General features: G+C 39.3%; 1 protein-coding gene and 1 non-coding gene across 2 annotated transcripts in view; both read right to left on the minus strand.

Annotated features, from left to right (window-relative positions):
• The window catches only part of LOC148368940 (uncharacterized), a 44675-nt gene that overhangs the window by 7173 nt on the left and 22575 nt on the right, over nucleotides 1-14927 (minus strand). The window contains exons 12-31 of the mRNA XM_088329809.1: nucleotides 13995-14063; nucleotides 13193-13261; nucleotides 11882-11950; nucleotides 10014-10082; nucleotides 9325-9393; nucleotides 9156-9224; nucleotides 8997-9065; nucleotides 8847-8918; nucleotides 8677-8745; nucleotides 8525-8596; nucleotides 8355-8423; nucleotides 8216-8284; nucleotides 7992-8060; nucleotides 5778-5846; nucleotides 4560-4628; nucleotides 2371-2439; nucleotides 2227-2295; nucleotides 2070-2150; nucleotides 1956-1991; nucleotides 1843-1879 (exon numbers count right to left, since the gene is read on the minus strand). Coding sequence (XP_088185935.1) covers nucleotides 1843-1879; nucleotides 1956-1991; nucleotides 2070-2150; nucleotides 2227-2295; nucleotides 2371-2439; nucleotides 4560-4628; nucleotides 5778-5846; nucleotides 7992-8060; nucleotides 8216-8284; nucleotides 8355-8423; nucleotides 8525-8596; nucleotides 8677-8745; nucleotides 8847-8918; nucleotides 8997-9065; nucleotides 9156-9224; nucleotides 9325-9393; nucleotides 10014-10082; nucleotides 11882-11950; nucleotides 13193-13261; nucleotides 13995-14063 — 1333 coding nt within the window. The remainder of the gene's footprint in view (nucleotides 1-1842; nucleotides 1880-1955; nucleotides 1992-2069; nucleotides 2151-2226; nucleotides 2296-2370; nucleotides 2440-4559; nucleotides 4629-5777; nucleotides 5847-7991; nucleotides 8061-8215; nucleotides 8285-8354; nucleotides 8424-8524; nucleotides 8597-8676; nucleotides 8746-8846; nucleotides 8919-8996; nucleotides 9066-9155; nucleotides 9225-9324; nucleotides 9394-10013; nucleotides 10083-11881; nucleotides 11951-13192; nucleotides 13262-13994; nucleotides 14064-14927) is intronic.
• Nucleotides 14254-14325, minus strand: trnag-ucc (transfer RNA glycine (anticodon UCC)). The gene has a single exon. It is a non-coding gene; the product is annotated as a tRNA-Gly (tRNA).

The following is a 14927-nucleotide window of genomic DNA, read 5'->3' on the forward strand; positions in this document are numbered from 1 at the left end:
ATCCGTAAACTGAGAATCGGAAAATAAATAGCCAATATGCACAGTAAAGTTGCGAGCGAAAAAGAAAATAGAAACTAAGGAATGGATGGCATTTCTTGAATCCCAAGACTTTAACCTTCCGAATGATGGAACGATGCATTTGAGTGACATCGTACGGACACCGCATCCGCACGTGTTCTCGACACGTATTTGCGTCTTTGCAAGCTTTCGGAATGTTAAGGGGGGTAATAAGTTTGACTGAACTATCTGACTGTTTTGTCGACGTTCCCATTGTAGCGCCTTATAATCCGGTGCGTCTTATGCAGACCTGGGCACTCCGGTCCTGGAGGGCCATACGTCCTGCCAGATTTTGAAGTTTGCTCTTCTTTAACTCAGGTGATACAAATTATAACCTCGTTAGCAAGCTAGCAAATGCTCGTTAACGATACTGGTGATTGGAATCACCTGTATTGGATCAGAGAAACCTCAAAAATCATGCAGAACATACGGCCCTCCAGGACCGGAGTGCCCAGGTCTGGACTCTTATGTTTGTCAAATATAGGACCAAAAACTATTTTTTTGGGGTGCGCCCGATAACCCGGTGCGCCTTGTAGTGCGGAAAATATGGTACATAAAAAAGGAATCATTAACACTACTTATAAAACGCTTGGTCACCTATCCCAAACTCAGTAAAAATGGCCTATGTTATGCTTGGATCAATTTTAACTATATTTCTGTGTTTTTTTGTGCAAAATGCCTCAAATCATCCAGTTGTTCCAAATGAAATGACTCAATTTCAAAAGAACTGTTATATCATAACAACATGTTTTGGAGGTTTCAAACTAAATTGCTCATCCTGAGGTGGTTGGTTATAAAACAACTTAATTATGTGACAAATTAACCTAAGTTGTATTCTTGATTAATAATATTATTTTCGACCCAATACTCTTAAGAGGTTGTTATTTTTGTAATTAGATTAAATGTATGTACACTCTTCCTGTCATGTAAGTTCTTGTCCATGATCTCAATACGTATGCTTCTATTTACTTTTTTTTTCTAACATGGATACAAAGCTTACACCTAGCCATCAATGACACTCCACAGAAGAAACTTTGTCCATTCAAGTATTTCCCTGTTTACTACAAAGTTTATTTTAAGATAAATAATTCATAAATAAGCAAAATTGTTGATTTGTGACTTTCTCTCAATTATTATCTGTATTGCTATACAAGAAGAGTACCTCAAATGAACTAGATTTTATACAATTTATTGATTGTTTGGGGTCTTTTATTTCGGCACAGCGCCCAAAAAACATCAACTAATTAACAAAAGGAAACAACAAAAAAATTGCATTAAAACCGCTTTAAAATGCAATAATACACAGTAATACATAAACATATGCCCAAAGTAATAAGGGTGAATCTGAAGCTTTTAAGGGCCTACCCCATTCTTTTTTTTCCTTCCACGAAAGAAATCAAAACAAGAAAATATAATCTTACCCCACAAAAGGGAAACCTAAAATTGTACCACTAGCATCGTCTATAACACACAATACCCACATAAACTCTATATATCAATCTTTTTAGCTTGCAGTTTAGTATATAATTTATACAAAAATTGTACTACTATACATTATTCAGTTTAAGTATTTAATTTTTATTTCACCAGAAAATAAACTTAAAATAGAGGTAAATAAGAGAAATGAGACTTAAAATGGAGGGAATAATGTTTGAGAACAGAATGTTGTGCAAAGAGCTCTTTAAAGATGGAACATTTGACATGGACATCCAAAACTTTAGCTTTGGAAATGAAAAGGACATTTATAAGCATTGCATCTTTTTTTGTAGAATACACGGATCTTACCACAAATTTCTCTAATAAGACGAATGACGTCTTCTTTCTGGAATAAATAGACAACTCCTTTTACCAACTCTATTGTTTCCATTAGAATTCACTTCTTAATAAAAAGCACTCACTGTGAGGCCTGCTTCTCCTTTGACTCCGGATCGACCCTAAGATGAGAAAGATTCTTAAAGTACTGACGCATGGACTCATGGAATGGTCCATTTATTCCATTTAAGTATACTCACAGGTGTCCCCGGGTTGCCTGGGTCACCAACATCTCCTTTGAAGCCCTTGAAGCCCCTCTCCCCGGCAGAACCTCGGTCACCCTGGTTCACAGTCCACAATCTCAGTATCAAGTCACCTTTACGCACACAAGATTATAAAAGGCTGCACTGTAAATACTTTAGCTCCGGGAAAGCCTTCTCCTGCTGGCCCCCGTGGTCCAGTCACACCCTGGACCCCCTGCTCCCCCTGTACCATCACATTGATTAAGCAAGAAAAACATGAAGAGAAAATACGAGAAAAAAAGAACACAGAAAAATCTACCTTTGGTCCCTGAACTCCTATTCCTGGTGGCCCCACTTGCCCCAGGGGACCAGGTCGGCCAGGAGGTCCCTGCAGCATAGATTATGATATAGTAAACTTATTCAGTAAACACATGTGTTAAAATGAAGTTCTGTGTTCACTGCCATTTTTAGCTATGAGACCGTTTTTGAAGGCCTATAGAAAGTAAGTGCTACATAGGCACCCACAGAATTAAAGATCTAACTTTTTTCTTTCACTGAAAAAAAGTGCATCCTCTTGAAGGAAACATCTGCTGGATGCAACTGGGACACATAATCAGTCATATATCCTGGGTTCATTAAGTGTTTCGGGTCCCACAACATCAGTCACTCCCCCAGGTGACCAAGGCAAAGGTAGCAGCCCACGGATCTGCCTTTTGAGCCGTAGCTACCTAGTGGCGTACTCTGCGGCTTCACTAGTGGATTTAATGGCTTTCTTCTTGAACCATCCCTGTCACTCCCAAATGTCCCAGGACTTTGCAGAAGGATGGTCCCCCACAGGCTATGCATTCAACTTCCAAAGGTTTGGAGAAAATCTTGCATTTCTTCACCAGTTCCTGGTACGTCACACCTTTTCTTTTGTTGGCTTCCTCAATGCGCTCTTCCTAGGGCACTCTGAGTTTCAGAAAGATGGGGGGTTTTGAAGTCTCAGATGTGATGATCATGTCTGGCTGGAGAGATGTTGCTGTGATCTGCTTGGGGAACTTTAGTTTTTTTCCCATGTCAACCTGCAATTGCCAATCCAAGGCAGTGTGAAGGAGTCCTCTTTTTGTTTGTGGACATGCCTGGGGTCGCTCTCCTGTCTTGATAAAAGGGACTGACTTGCTTCAGGCTCGATGGGGTTTGCTCGTAGTGATTGCCTGGGCTATGCTCTCAGCAACTACGATAGTGAGCAGCTGCTGAGGAGTTGTTCCAAAAAGCCTCTTTACGAGCAAAAGGGACAGGAGGATTTCTTGTTCTTCCCCAACGCATAAAGGTTTGCTGGGCTCGGGACAGCGTCCGTAACTTCACACTAAAAATCCCTACCATGGAGTAACACATTTGAGTCCAATTGGGTCCAAATTCTATTTTGCAATGTCAAAAACAATGATGAAACAATGTCTGAACATGTGCGTCCTATATTATGCTTTATTTCAATATTTACAGTGACTGAGGAATCTGATAACACCTGGGTGTGAGATTTGTTAACTAGCATGTTTGAAAAAAGGAACAGTCCGGGTTGCCAACGAGTATCAAGGAGGTAAGTCAGAGTAGTGTGGGTTTCTTCTGATTATAATTAGTAAAAGTAAACTCCACAAATCTGAGAGTATGTGCGGCATGATTAAAGCATATTGAGCTATAAATAACAATACAAATAATTCACTTAAAGTTGTGTGTAGCCAACCTTTCAGAATAACTCAAGATTGTTCATGTGTTTCCTGATATAATGCTCCTAAGGAGATCGGAACAAGTCGGGTAGCCAGGAATCGGGGATCAATACAGGAAACGGAATCAGGCAGGATACAGGTAGCCGGGAAAAGAGAACGGAGCTTGGATCCGGGTCGATACAGGAAACAGGTCGGGATTAAAACGCTTGCTTGCCTTGCATGCGCTGAGGTTCGCTGACAGACTGACCAGGAGTGAACGAGAATGACGTGTTTAAATAGGAGTAGGGCTAATTAGGGAACGAGTGGCAGCTGGGGCTGAAAGAGTGAGCGCAGGTGAGGGCAATTGACAAATCGTGACACCCTCTGGTAACACGTATCTGTGTATTTAGCGTTCTCCTTGGCATGGATGACAAAGATAATCATGCAATGAACCTACTATCTTTATTTTGAATCAAAATTTGTGGCAATTAACTGCTGGTACTTTGGCATCAATCAATAGAAAAGCAAAGAGTCACATTGATTTTATTTTAACTATAAAGTACTACATTCATCCACTTCAGGACGCATTGTATTTTGTTCGTAAAAATACGGGTTTATAACCTGGACAAATTCTGGATGGTTTATATGAAGGCATATTTGTTCCATCTGTCAGGTTTTTTTTTTTTGCAGCAAATCATAAGATGCATAACCTTCGCTCTTTAACTACAGCCAGAAATTGACTAATAGGTGTTAATCAGTGAGACGAGGTTATGAGTTAATGATCCAAATCTTTGGGCAAAAGATTGCTTTGAATGTGTAAATTTACCTGAGGTCCTGGCTGACCCTCACCAGGGGGTCCAGGTAAACCAGGCAGCCCTCGCAAACCAATATCCCCCTAAAAATGAAATCCAAAAGCTAATTATGAACTCTGTAAAAACACAATTATATTGGTGACATGAACTGAACATAGCTTTTTTAAGAAAAGAGAAACATATATTTACAATTTTCACAACTTCTGACGCCACAATTTTTGTGGCACCACAGTGAAGCGGCGATATTTCCAAATAATGTGGTTTTCTTTTTTTTCTCTTTTTCTCTATAATTGTTTGATTGCGTTCAAATCGAGATCAGGATTACGCACCCAAAAAAATAAAAAAAACTTGTCCAATTTCTGTACTGAGAAAAATGAATTTTGACTCAAACTAAATCAAATTTGTAAATAAAACATTCTTGAACTGTATTTCATCCTATATTTCGTTTTATATAATATTATCAATATGTTATTAAAATTAAATATTCGTCTTTTATGAAATATGTTTTGATTTCTTGCATATTTGAATTTCGACGCTGCTATTTCTAAAAGACGAATCTCCATATTTTTGGTATTTTTAATTTTTTTTTTCATTTTCTTTACTTTTTTTAATGTAAATACTGTATTCCATTCATTCAAAAGGAAATGTGACGGAAAATGTACATATGTCTTGCAACGACAATTAACAAACTGGAAAGTTTAAGCAATTGAGAATCGTTACATGTTGTTACATATTAACAATAACTAACCAACTTACTATTTAGCGCTGATAAAAAGCCTGCGGTGCTATAGCCTGATTTTTAACTATTTGTAAATTAAAAAATAAATAAAAAATATAATAAATCCATTATTTAATTGGAAAAAAACGCCACAAAATTGAAAACTTAATAAAGAATGCTGTTCTAAGTAGCATGCACATAAATGTGTAAAATGGTTATGGGAGACAAGTTTTTAGGACAACTTGATGGAAGAGCCTACTGATAAAACTAACAATGGAACTAAAAAGTTAAATTTTACACATTTCATGTGTAATTAATATTACCTTTTTTTCGGATTATTACAAAATGTTATAACTTATTTTACATTACTTTTTCATTAATGCAATTTTGTTTTTAATTCTCCTGTACTCCCCTTGGGTGCATTTATTTACCTTCATTTCAGAAATACTGCTCTAAATATATGTGTTTACATTGTAAAAGTGTGTTTTTATTTTAATGATAAAGTTGCACTCACCTTGGGACCAGGAAAACCTATCCCATCGGGTCCGATTTCTCCTGGAAACCCGGGAAGACCAGGGGGGCCCTAAACAATAGACGCCATGTTTGTGAATATGAAATAATACATATATCTCATCTGTGTATTCCACTGACCCATATTCTGGATAATATCTCATAACTCATGACAATTCATGAGTGTTGGACTAAAGTGCAGTCATTAAAGGCCAGATCTCTGCAAGTTTTATAGCAGCAGTGTCAAACTCAATTTTGCTCTGGAGCCAGATCCAGGCTTTCGGTTCTGTGGCGGGCTGGATCAATAAAAGAAAATACAACCTAAATGTTTTGCTTTGTTTTTTAAATATTATGCGCTATCATTCTATCATTCAGCCTACATGTTCACAGATGACAAAGGATTTTTTTCTGATCACAAACACATTTATGCATTGAATGTGTTAACTGGTTTATTTTAACTGTTGAGTGAATGCAGTTTTACACCTGAAGCAACTCACCTCGCTACACAGACTCAATATTGTCTTCTAGCGGGAGGAGAGAACATTCGTTTTTGCTAGAAATGACCTAGTGACTTGCTTCTTGTTTTGACATACTCAAAAATTTATGGCGGACTGGATTTCCTAAACACAGGTTTATTGAATCAACAATATTGTTAATTAAATTTCTTCGCAACTCGCTATGGAATCGGGTGAGTCTAAAGCAGGGGTGTCAAACTCATTTTAACTCGGGGGCCACATGATAGAACAAATATTCTGTTGGGGGCCGGACTAGTAGATTAAAGAGAAAGAAAAAGAGATAAAGAAATAAGAGAAAGAGGGAGGGAAAAGGAGAGAGGGCGGGACAAAGAAAGAAAAAAAGAAAGAGGGAGAGAGCGTGATAAACAAAAGATAAAAAGTCGCGAGAGAGGGGGAAAAGAAAGGGAGAGGAAGAAAGAAATCCAAAGAGAAATAGAAAGACACAAGGAGGGAAAAGAAGAAAGAAAGCACAAAGGGTATGAAGAGAGAAAGAGAAAAGAGAGAAAAGGAAAAAGGAAGTTAGAGCAAAAGAGGTTAAAAGACACAGAGAGAGAAAGAGACAAAGAGCAACAAAGGAAGGGAAAAAGAGAGACACAGAGAATGAAAGAGACTGAGACAGAGTGGGAGAAAATGGGTGGGAGAGAGAGAGAGAGAGAGAGAGAGAGAGAGATGCAAGTACAGTGTCTTTGTGAGAGGCACTTGGCTTTGGCAACATCAAGTTGACATATTTCAACCTGCAGCTTGTTTTTCTCTTGCGCTTCTCTGAGTGTAGTCTCGCGGGCCGGATTCAATCCCTTAGCGGGCCTGATCTGGCCCGCGGGCCGCCTGTTTGACACCTGTGGTCTAAAGGGAAACGTCTAAAACACGCACATCTGCTGCCCTTTTGGGATTCCCTTTGAAATACCTAGGCTAAAGGATTCAATGACCAAGGGGGAAGACGAAAGGCAGGAATGGACTACCGTCAATTCAGGACTAAAGAGCGTACCTAATTAAAAGCTTCATGCTCAAATGCTGCAAATTCGCAACAGCACGTTGTCCCCACACACCTGACGCTGCTTTCAGTTTTTCAGTTCTGCCCTGAGTTGTTTAGTTACGTGTTTTCGGATCATGTGGCGATTACAGATCGTGATCACAAACGCGAGCAATTTTTTATTTGGGCGCCAAACGTAAAAACAAGGGCTGTGTCACGTAAAATATGAGCCCTATATTTCTTGACAGTGCCAAGGCAAAGTGCCAGATTGCAACACATATGTGGAAGTTGTCTTATTGTGTTGATTGGTACCTTACCATATTGTGTAAGCCTCGATGATTAAAGGAAATTCAGCAACCAGACATTGAGGCCGATGATACAAAAAGAGAAGTGTTTTTTGATAGATAGCGTCCACTGCTGTTCATTTCAGATCTATGAACTTGATTTGTGGGTGAAAAAGCTCAAATATTGTGAGTGTGTTGTAAATATTCAACAGGGCACTGTCAAACCTCCCATTTCGGTAAATGTATTATATAATTAATGTTGGACTAATATGATTCCAGACGTCACTGCTGAGATTTTATTTAGAGTGCATGTGTTGTGGGAAGAAACAGGTCACCGGTTTCCTCGGTGCTGCCACCAATAAAAAAAGAATAAGCCACTCTGTATTCAGAGCCTCAGTGTTTAAAATATAGTCCGGAATTTATGGTAGTTAGGTCAATGTGTAGATTACCATGGGGCCTGGATAGCCTTCTCCTTTTGGGCCAAATGGACCAGCAGGGCCGGGGTCTCCATGGTCACCCTAATTCACATTAATACAATACAAGTGCAATAATTTAAGTGGTAGATACACTGTGACAAACAGAAACACACCAAAATTTTAGCCTTAAAATTCAATCAACATTAAGTGTGGTAATTTCCTCATGTTGTGTTTTTGTCTCGCAAGTAAGGCTTCACCTTTGGACCAGGAAGTCCATAGCCGGTTTCCCCTATAGGACCAGAAGGGCCAGTTGGGCCAACATCACCCTAAAGCACAAGATACATTTAATGTCAATTGAGGCCAATTCCACGTACTAGCTTGGGGAACACAACCTACCTTGGGTCCCATTACAAAGCGACCCGTCGGACCTGGTAAGCCCACCCTGCCTTGTGTCCCTGGTTCACCCTAATAGGAATAATGAAGATAGAGGGTACATTTTTCTTGCTTGATATCCTTCTTGTCATTCACAAAATTGAAACGTTCCCAGCAGGAAATAAAATCCTGACCTTGGGTCCTTGTGGGCCACTAATGCCAGGTGGCCCAGTCAAGCCTCTTACTCCTCTCTGACCTTGGTCACCCTTTTAACGGTCAAAAAATAAATTATATTTAATACTTAGTCATTTATTCCTTGTCAAAAAAAGGACACACTTTTTTTTACCTTTTCACCTTGAGTTCCTGTCCCAGGTGCACCTTCTGCCCCTCTCAGGCCTGAAGGTCCTGGCTCCCCCTAAAATCACATAGCACTTTTACTGCATGCAAGTTAAATCAAGAGTAAGGTCCACAAGTATCTTGATAATATTAGAGTTTTTATAAAATGAAGAATAATACCTTCTGGCCAGTTGCTCCATCCTCCCCTGGCAAGCCTGGTAAACCTGATATTCCTGGGGATCCTTGCTCACCCTAGGGACATTTTCATTTTACTGGTCATAAACAGTTGGACACAATGGAATCAACACTAAAATTTGAATTGAAACACACTTTATCTCCATGTTCTCCGATTCCTCTCTCTCCCGGAGCGCCAACTTCACCTGGGAACCCCTGGTCTCCCTAATTCAGACATGAACATGTGATGAGTACAGATCCTAAAATATGTCATATGATATCAAAGGTCAGTATTTTGAGGTTTGTTGAGCAAACCTTGGGTCCAGGTAGACCTTCTCCTTGTGGACCTCGTGGCCCCGGTGGCCCTCTCGGGCCTTCAATGCCCTGTGATGGAATCATGCAAATGTAACAAAACCGCATAATAAAATATGATATTATCAAATGAAAAAGACTTAAAGAAGGGAATTTTTTTTTTTTTGCTTGCCTTCTCACCCTGGATCCCCATGCCGGGTAGGCCAATAAGACCAGCAGGACCAGGAGGGCCAAAATCCCCCTTTCAGAAAATAGATCAAGAATGACAAATGTGACTTGGGTTTATATATTCTATATTGTTCAACTGGGGGACACAACAACAGTAAACCCCCAAAATATGAGCTTAACTTGTTTGAGGTAGTGATTGCAAAGTTGAAAATGCAAAATAGCTTGTTTTTCTCTTGCGCTTCTTTGAGTGTTGTCTTGCGGGCTGGATTCACACCTGTGGCCTACATTATCTAGTTTTCCTCACGTATTGCCAAGGTATCAGATTCAAGACCGTATTTGTCATTCGCAACAGGATGATTACAAAGATGTCTTCAAATAAATTATTCTATATCACCAGAAGGATGTATACAGGTTTCTAACATTTTATCCACTTAGGTCTTTAAAACGTATCGTAACACAGCTACACACAATTGGTAAAACTCAATTTTCCCACACTAATCACAATGAATCTCCCCCATTTTTCAGCTCCATTCATCACCTGCTCAGTCCTATAGGTTCTCAATAAACAACTTCCTAGAAAATGCATTCAAGAGTGGGTGCCAAATCCCGAATGTCTTGACTTTATCTTCATACCATTAGGAAACCTATGCAACCAGACATCTTATTTATGGCCTTCTCTGTTATTTAATGTACCTTGTCTCCTTGAATTCCAATCCCTGGAGGTCCTCTGGGTCCCCGTGGCCCGCCCAAGCCTCGCTCGCCCTATGAGCAGGGACAAAGAAGTTATAGTTCTCCATGGCAATTGAACTAATGTAGAGAACACGAAAGCATAAATAGAGAGTAAGATTCAAAGACGTGGTATCATATAAATTGATTTTATTGATTGTGATATAATTCCAATATTATCATGCCACTTGAGGTACGGATGTATGGGATGAAAAGGTTCTTCCCTTTGGAGTTACTTTGCAAAAGTCATGCAAAGATTACTTTAGTGTAGTGGTCGGGAACATACGTCTCACGAGCCAGGTATGGCTCCTTTCATTAGTACACCTGGCTTGAGAAAAATGACGACACTGATTTCAGAACCGTTCCAATTTTAGTTTTGCGAGGCCCAAATTATATAGCAGAATATAGAGCACAGAGTAAAGGTGGATCGATTATCAGGCGGGCGGATTATCAGAGCAGTTTGATTTGGTAAGCGGGAGAGGTGGGCAGATTTCTACACACTCCTCTCTCTTTATCTTAGTGAGCGCCCTCTGCAGGTATCTGAGGGTATGGCTTCTTTCATAACTACATTTGCCTCGGAAGAAAAATTCTCTATTTTAACTCATTTAGGCCGGGAGTGCAAGATCGTGTTTCTATGATTAGTGGCTGTAGCACGTCTCTACCTTTAATGCTGTTAAGTAGAAATGTCATTAGAATATTTTCTGTGTCTCTTAGCCCTGATATTTTTCCAAGTGTAGTTTGCAGAAGTTCTAAAAAAAAAAAGAATGATAAACAATGCGCTTGAGGACTTTAAAGACGAATGTTTGTGGATTTCAAAGATGTCGGAGATTCACATTTAAAAAATGGAATGGAAGAAGAAAAAAGACTATTCAATTCCCAAGCTTGCAACTGACAAGTCACATCACTGAAGGTAAATACATCCGTATCCTACTCGTTTGCAGTATTTTGTGACGTTTTTAAAAAATAACTCTGTTCGCACCTTGTTTTGAAACTGTTTTTTATGACAAAAAAGACGGTCAATAGGAGTCTCAATGATTTTAAGTAACTGCGGGAGGTAAACAAATTTGTAATGGTATATTAGTTGAAATAGGACACAGGCTCTGACATTATCTTTATTTCATAGATTTTATCATCAAACGTCATACAGTGAAATAAAATTGGCTGAACAATTAGCTTTCATCTGGAGAACAGATTTTGTGAATTTTTGTGGCTCTTCAAATTGTATTTATTTATTTATTTATTTATTTATTTATTTTTTGCTTTTATGGCTCTTTGGTAAAAAGGGTCCCGACCCCTGTTTTAGTGTGAAAACTATCCGTAAATACGCAGTTAGAACCTCAATAGCCTTATGGGTCTTTGCTGAGGCGCAGAACATCACTGTTGGTACTTTTACAAGGGTCTAATTTTTATTAAAGTTTGATTGTCTAATTTATCTTTAAATGATAGTGAATGTTTGTGAGAAAATATGGTACTATTTTATACTCATATGCTATATTACTCCATGTGACAAATACAGTTTCCACTACAAGCAGTATTCAGCACCAGCTGATTCATGCATAACATCACACGGACTTAAGATGTCTGACGCCAGTGGTGACATCTTTTCAGGTCATACCGCTGCTTGCCCATGCAATCCGATTAGTACAATCAAGAAGGGATCATATGCTATGCCAATGCCAGGCTGATCTCATTTTACAACACAATGTAAATTAGAACCTTCTGTCATAGCACCTTGGAATCTGGGTCTTGGCATTAGACATTGGATGGAGATGAGTTGATAATGCATGCATGACATAACTTCAGTCATTCTGTAAAGTTCAGATGTGTTTACATACCTTTGGGCCAGGGAGGCCTTCTCCCAAAGGACCCCTTTCTCCTTGGATTCCCTGTGTCCCTTGAGGCCCCTGAAAAAAAAAAAAAAAAACAATAAACACAAGTGGTGGCTTTTTCTTGCTTAATTTTCAAGTTAAGGTAGTGTTAGGAATAGCACACTTCCTCCAAAATAATCTCTTTATTTCAGACTTATACCAATACTATTTCGTCCATGCCGCATACTGGTAGAATTAGTGAATGAAGAATACCCTCTCCTTATATATATGTTCCTTTAATATAGCATTTATCCATCCATCCATTATCTGCGTCGTTTATCCTCAGTAGGGTCGCGGAGGTGGTGGAGCCCATCACAGCTATCTTCGGGCAGTGGATAGGGGGCACCCTGAACTGGTTGCCAGCCAATTGCAGGGCACACAGGGACAGACAATTCGCTCGCTCATTCACACCTAGGGACAATTTGGACCGTCCAATTAACCTGACATGCATGTTTTTGGAATATGGGAGGAAAGCGGATTGCCTGGAGGAAACCCACGCAAGCACGGGGAGAACATGCAAACTCCACACAGGAGGTTTGATCTCATGACCTCTCTGTGCCGCACACCCGCTAACCACCGCCGCCGTGCTGCCTATATAGTATTTATTTAATTGTAATTTACCATTACTGTAATTTCAGGTTACTAATCATTAAGTGGCAACTAGAAGCAAGTACCAATACACTAAAAAAAAGGCTGGAATTAGCACAGGTACGATTCCTTGTATTGGTACTGCTTCATACGTATCTTATGTTATCTGACAGTTTCTTAAAATAAGGTGCTGACATTCAGACTTTACCAATTCTCATCTAATATATCGGGAAGTATACAACATTTAAATGTAAAAAAAAAACTCATAAGGTTGCGATGTACTAACCTGATGTAATGTGATGTAAGTGCATCATACTTGTCATGATAGTAAAATCTTTAAATGCTACAAAAAAAAAACAACACAAAAAACAGCCTGGAGAGGGGTGGGCTGCACTTGCCCAAGATACAACATGGGAAGTGATGCCCAAAAAACCAAGATAGTTAATGGGTCTGTGAACCCGTGAACTGTGATAGTTGACAATTGAAATACGCGAAATCTTGGGTAGCCAAGCACTGAAATTTTAGATTGTAGAAATATCACCCAGGTCCACACACAAAACAGTGTTTCTGATACCAAATATTATTTGGTTTGAAAAAAAAAGAAAGTGACCTAAAATTAATATACTAAAAACATGACCTTCTGGGCAGAGTGGCTTATTTACGCTATTTGGGATAATTTTGTGTACTTACCGGTGGTCCAGGTTCACCATGGCCCACTGGACCTATTGGGCCTGGTGGCCCCTGGAGACCAACATTGCCCTGGTAAAGTTCAGCACAAACAAACAAATAATATTATTTCATTTCTGTTCAACTCTTTTGCCTTTCTGTGTAGAATTCACATTTTCATGTTCTTGCTAGGCACTCATTCTCATAACTCAAAACATTCATGTTAAGCTCAATGAAGACTCCATACCATCGTCAGGTTATGTGTGTGAGAGTACGGTCAGATTCAACATAATGCGACAGAGGACGGGTGTTAGTCAGTCCAGGGGATATCCAAATGGCCCTAGGTCAGCTCCAACTGTTCCTAAGTCAGCTGCAATTGGCCCTAAATTTGCTTTCACACCTCCAAAACTTGCCAAAGTTTATTGAGCACATTTTGCAACGTGCGAATTAGACGGCAACTAATTGCTATTTATCAGAATTACAGTTTTTTTCTCAAATCCATTTAATATAATAATTAACAATGTTCGTGTGAATATGCTCATTGTTCCAGATTCATAACAATACTGATGAAAATAACAGCAGAGGTACACAATTTTACCTCTCTAACATCACTTGGAAATCACTATGCCTCATTCCTGGTGTGGGATTTTACAACAGACCTGGTGTGGGATTTTACAACAGACCATCCGATTGGGGACCCCTTGTCTGTCATTGTATTGAGTAAATGAATTTTACATGTTTAACACGTTTTAATTACCCCTTTGCTTATATCCATGTGGATAGCAATGACACACGCTATTCTAATGGACTGAATGGAAATATTAACCTTTGATCCAGGGAGCCCCATTCCTGTTTCCCCTTGAATTCCGGGTCCACCAGGAAGTCCTCGTTCCCCCTTTAGATAGAAACACATCCAAAAAAAAAATAGTATTGTATTTTGTGTAATCACTTGGACATTTTTAAACCAGGGCTATCAACATTCCCCATCCTTGTTTTGCATTTTCAATTTCAGGAAGGTTGACATTTGATAGATAGATACTTTATTCATCCCCGCAGGGAAATTCACAATAAAGAGAAGATTGAACTGCGTTGGCCGGGAATCGAACCCGGGTCAACTGCTTGGAAGGCAGCTATGCTCACCACTATACCACCAATGCTTGTGGTTGTGACATGGACCTCAATTTGTAAAAATACCCATCCACTTTCCACTGAATACACAAGCAGGTACATAAATGTGATATAAGTGCACGGATGTTTGCAAATGACACTGAGTTTTTTCCCCTTTCAGACAAGTTGGAACAATGCTCAAACCTCAACATTAGTTGACATGGTGCATGATCAATCCTGGTGATTAGTGATGACAGACAGACAATCAATAAAGGCATCCCTCCGAAATAGATAAGAAGTCAACAGTGAAGGGATTTAGAGTGCAGGCTTGTACCGCAATTGGCAGCTACAAAAACACTGCTGGGGGCTTAGAAAGAAGAGAACCGACAAATAGTATGACAAGATAACAGCAGATTTAAGACTTCAGAGGACTTTCATACACATTTTGTAAAAGCGTGTTACACATATAACTTCATCAATCATAGGATTTTACGTTGGATACTTAAACGGCAAATTTCTTTCATTTCAAAAAGTAAACCATTTTTACCACCTTGGCGTGTGCACCAAGCTGAGGTGGACTAAATTCCCAAGTCAACTCTTCCTTAACAGGGTTGGGTAGGGTTACTTTAACTGGATTACTTTCAATTACTTT

This window comes from Urocampus carinirostris, chromosome 3 (assembly GCF_059441175.1).
Source record: "Urocampus carinirostris isolate Australia breed hairy pipefish chromosome 3, RoL_Ucar_1.0, whole genome shotgun sequence".
Taxonomy (NCBI): Eukaryota; Metazoa; Chordata; class Actinopteri; order Syngnathiformes; family Syngnathidae; genus Urocampus; species Urocampus carinirostris.